The sequence below is a fragment of the Pundamilia nyererei genome, unplaced genomic scaffold (assembly GCF_000239375.1).
Source record: "Pundamilia nyererei isolate P.nyererei 1_Seehausen unplaced genomic scaffold, PunNye1.0 scaffold00514, whole genome shotgun sequence".
NCBI classification, from domain to species: Eukaryota; Metazoa; Chordata; class Actinopteri; order Cichliformes; family Cichlidae; genus Pundamilia; species Pundamilia nyererei.
The window spans coordinates 20,557-23,544 of record NW_005187915.1 but is presented as its reverse complement, the minus strand read 5'-3'; the positions used below and the strand labels follow the sequence as shown (position 1 = coordinate 23,544).

Below are 2,988 nucleotides of genomic sequence, written 5' to 3'. Positions count from 1 at the left end.
GCAGAGTCATAATTCTCCCTCACAGACAGAATTATGACTTTGTTTTCTGCTTGGCCGTCACCCAAGGATTTACGTCCCTGATAAACAGGAGGCTCACTATCTGTTTAACCTCTCCCATGAACTAACACTGGCCTCACTGCGTCAAGTGTGTGTGTAGAGCACAAGGCCCATTTGTAGTGCACATGCATACAACTAAGGGACAGGAGTGCTCTTGCTATTACTATTACTAATGTGATACGATAAAAATGTATGATTAATACATCAGAAAATAAATCTGCCACGTCACAGTGCTGCTTTCATTACTGGTCACCACCGTTTGTATTACAGGTTAGAACATGCCATAGGAATTAAAGGCACTCTGCCTTTTCTGTTTACTTTATACATGCTTCCCTTAGCCTGTATTATTCAAACTCTTTCAGTCTCAGGCGCCTGCTCTGTCTACCAGTAGCTGGGGATTCACTCCTCTAGTATTCCTGCTGATTCCTTTCTGTGCGCCGCTCATGTATTGAACCATATGCTGTTCAGCCTCTGATATGATGCCTGACAGGAGCTTCCATGTGGTACTGAGGCAGGTTATCGTGCTTGCTGTATTTCTTTCTACTTCAATACCGATAACTTTGCTCCACGCTACCTTGATCTTGACCTCCAGTCTCCTTCTCCAGGGTACTGAGGGGTATTGATTAGTCTCAGTGATGGTTACAGTAGGAACTGTCCGTAGTGCTGCATTCACATCATCTAGTAGACCTTCAGAGAGTGCTTCACGTAATCTTGGTAACCGAATACGGAGGGTCCAAATTTAAAGCTTCACCATGATCCTACCTTTCAGGTCAGTTTCTCTCACACTCAGCGCTCCTTCTTCCATCGTACCTGGGCTTGGTACCCAAGCTCAGGTGGGGGTGATGATGATATCTCCCCCCAACTTGTCTTCCTGGCTCCCCCTTGCCACAGCTTGTGTGTTGTACCTCGTCAGTCTCTAGCTGTGACAGCAGTTCCTTTCTGCAAATGTTGGAACACTGAGTTAGTAGTTGTTTTGCTGACAATCTGGATGCTGGAGATACCAGAGGTCCCACATCCTGCTCATGTAACCTCTTCTCCTGGGGTTACTTGCATATTAGTACTCCAACAGTGCCCTGTTCTCATCTCTTGCCGACTTGAGCCTTCTTGTTTCAGTACACTTTTCATCAGTATCCTGGCTCCTCAACACCTGACAGTGACCTTGTTAATCCTGGCGATGGTATGGTTTCACTTTTCTCTTGCCCATATCCGAGGTAGGCTTGGTTAGCATGGGGCATCTAGCCTAGGGACCTTATCCCACCTGTAAAAATTGGAAATTTAATGAGGATGCATGGAAATCACATGGAAAGACCATACCTCATAATGCCTCTCATCACCTTGTCACTTCTCTGCCCTCTATGGGGCTTTCAGTCTGAAGCCTCCCGGAGAGTCCAATGTGAGAGGTAGAGGGGTCGAAGAGGAGGTTTTAATTATTAAATAATGTTGTTGTCTTTTCATAGGGTTTGGAAGTCCCATTGTTGGCTGTCCTACAGTGGCACAGTCCAGTACATCCTGCTATGAGGTAACTGTTTGTCTTCTTGTTGAGGTATTTCTGTAGCAGTAGCAGTACATAACAGTCCTGGAGCAGTGCTGTCTGCATGTACTGTGTATATGAAACGACTGCTGTGTATTTTAAAGTAATTACAGCCGCTGCTTGCATCCAGTAAAGGATGGCAAACAGACTTAAAGTTCCCTTTGGGTTTTTATTTATCTTTTGCTTAGTGTGGTCTACAAATAAAGATCGTACGAGTTTATTTAACAGAAATAACATTAATTTCCCAGTTGATCACTATTTCACATGAGTCACTAGAGGGCACCAAAGGATCATCAAAAGGCTGCAGGCTGCTAAATACAAATAACCTTTATTATATATATATATGGAGAGAGATCGATCTGTAATCCTATATTTTTGGATCTACAGCACTATTTTGTTATTTGACTGAACACAAACATATAACAGGATTTAGAGAAAATTAGTATAAAAATAAATTGATTAATTTCACCAACTGTGGCAAAATAAAAACAATTTTTTAAACAATTTAAGAGATGATATTTATATGACTTCCAGAATTTGTAGTTTAACATCTATTTTAAATAACAACTGAGTGCGTGTTTGCACCCTTAGCGCAGACTGTAGCAACTATGGATCATGTATGTGGCTGCACTACATTAGACCTTTGACCCCTATGCATTGCTGTAGAAGGACAGCAATTGCTCAACAAACGCTAGCAGGCGTCACACTGCGATAAGCACTGCAAGAGGATCCTGGGTTCGGTTGCAGCACCTGGGGCCTTTCTGTGTGGAGTTTGCGTGGGTTCTCTTCCTCCCACAGTCCAAAGACCAAAGTTTAGTGGGATTAAGTTAACTTATAATTCTAAATTGCCCATAAGTACGACTGTGAGTGGGAATGGTTGTCTGTCTCTTAAGAACATTAAATGACTTTTTTCTGTTTATAATTGTATAGAATTGAAATTGTAGTCTTGTTGTGCTATTTGTTTTCTCTTATAAGAAGAATTCCTGCTATATGTTCTAATAATAGAAATATAATACTTATCATGCTGTCTCCAGATGCATCTCTACTTGTTACTCGATACCCAGCGTTCACTTAAATCGTCCGGAGTTGGTGATGATGGCGTCCTGCCCAAGGACCATCAGGCCTCAACAACACTTCTTGGTGAAATATACGCTGCTCAACAATTTGCAAGATTTCCTTGCTGTTCGTCTGATCTGGAATTCAGAGGGTGAGTATCAAATCCTACAGACAGTTTCTAGTGTGTGGGAAATAATTATTTGCTCCCTCTCCTGAATCTGCAGCGAGTCAATGGACAGAAACGGAGGTTTTGGACTTGATTAGCATGGAGAGAAATTGATAGACTGCTGCAACAACACCTACTAGATCCGTAGCCACCATTTTTACTTCCGTAAACAGAGCGC

At 42.4% G+C, this 2,988-nt stretch overlaps 1 protein-coding gene across 1 annotated transcript in view; it reads left to right on the top strand.

Annotated features, from left to right (window-relative positions):
- Positions 1-2,924, top strand: part of trappc14 (trafficking protein particle complex subunit 14) — an 11,925-nt gene extending 9,001 nt beyond the window's left edge. Inside the window, exons 5-7 of the mRNA XM_005754166.1 lie at positions 1,515-1,576; positions 2,623-2,795; positions 2,869-2,924. Of these exons, the coding sequence (XP_005754223.1) occupies positions 1,515-1,576; positions 2,623-2,795; positions 2,869-2,924 (291 nt within the window). The remainder of the gene's footprint in view (positions 1-1,514; positions 1,577-2,622; positions 2,796-2,868) is intronic.
- The last annotated feature ends 64 nt before the right edge of the window (positions 2,925-2,988 follow it).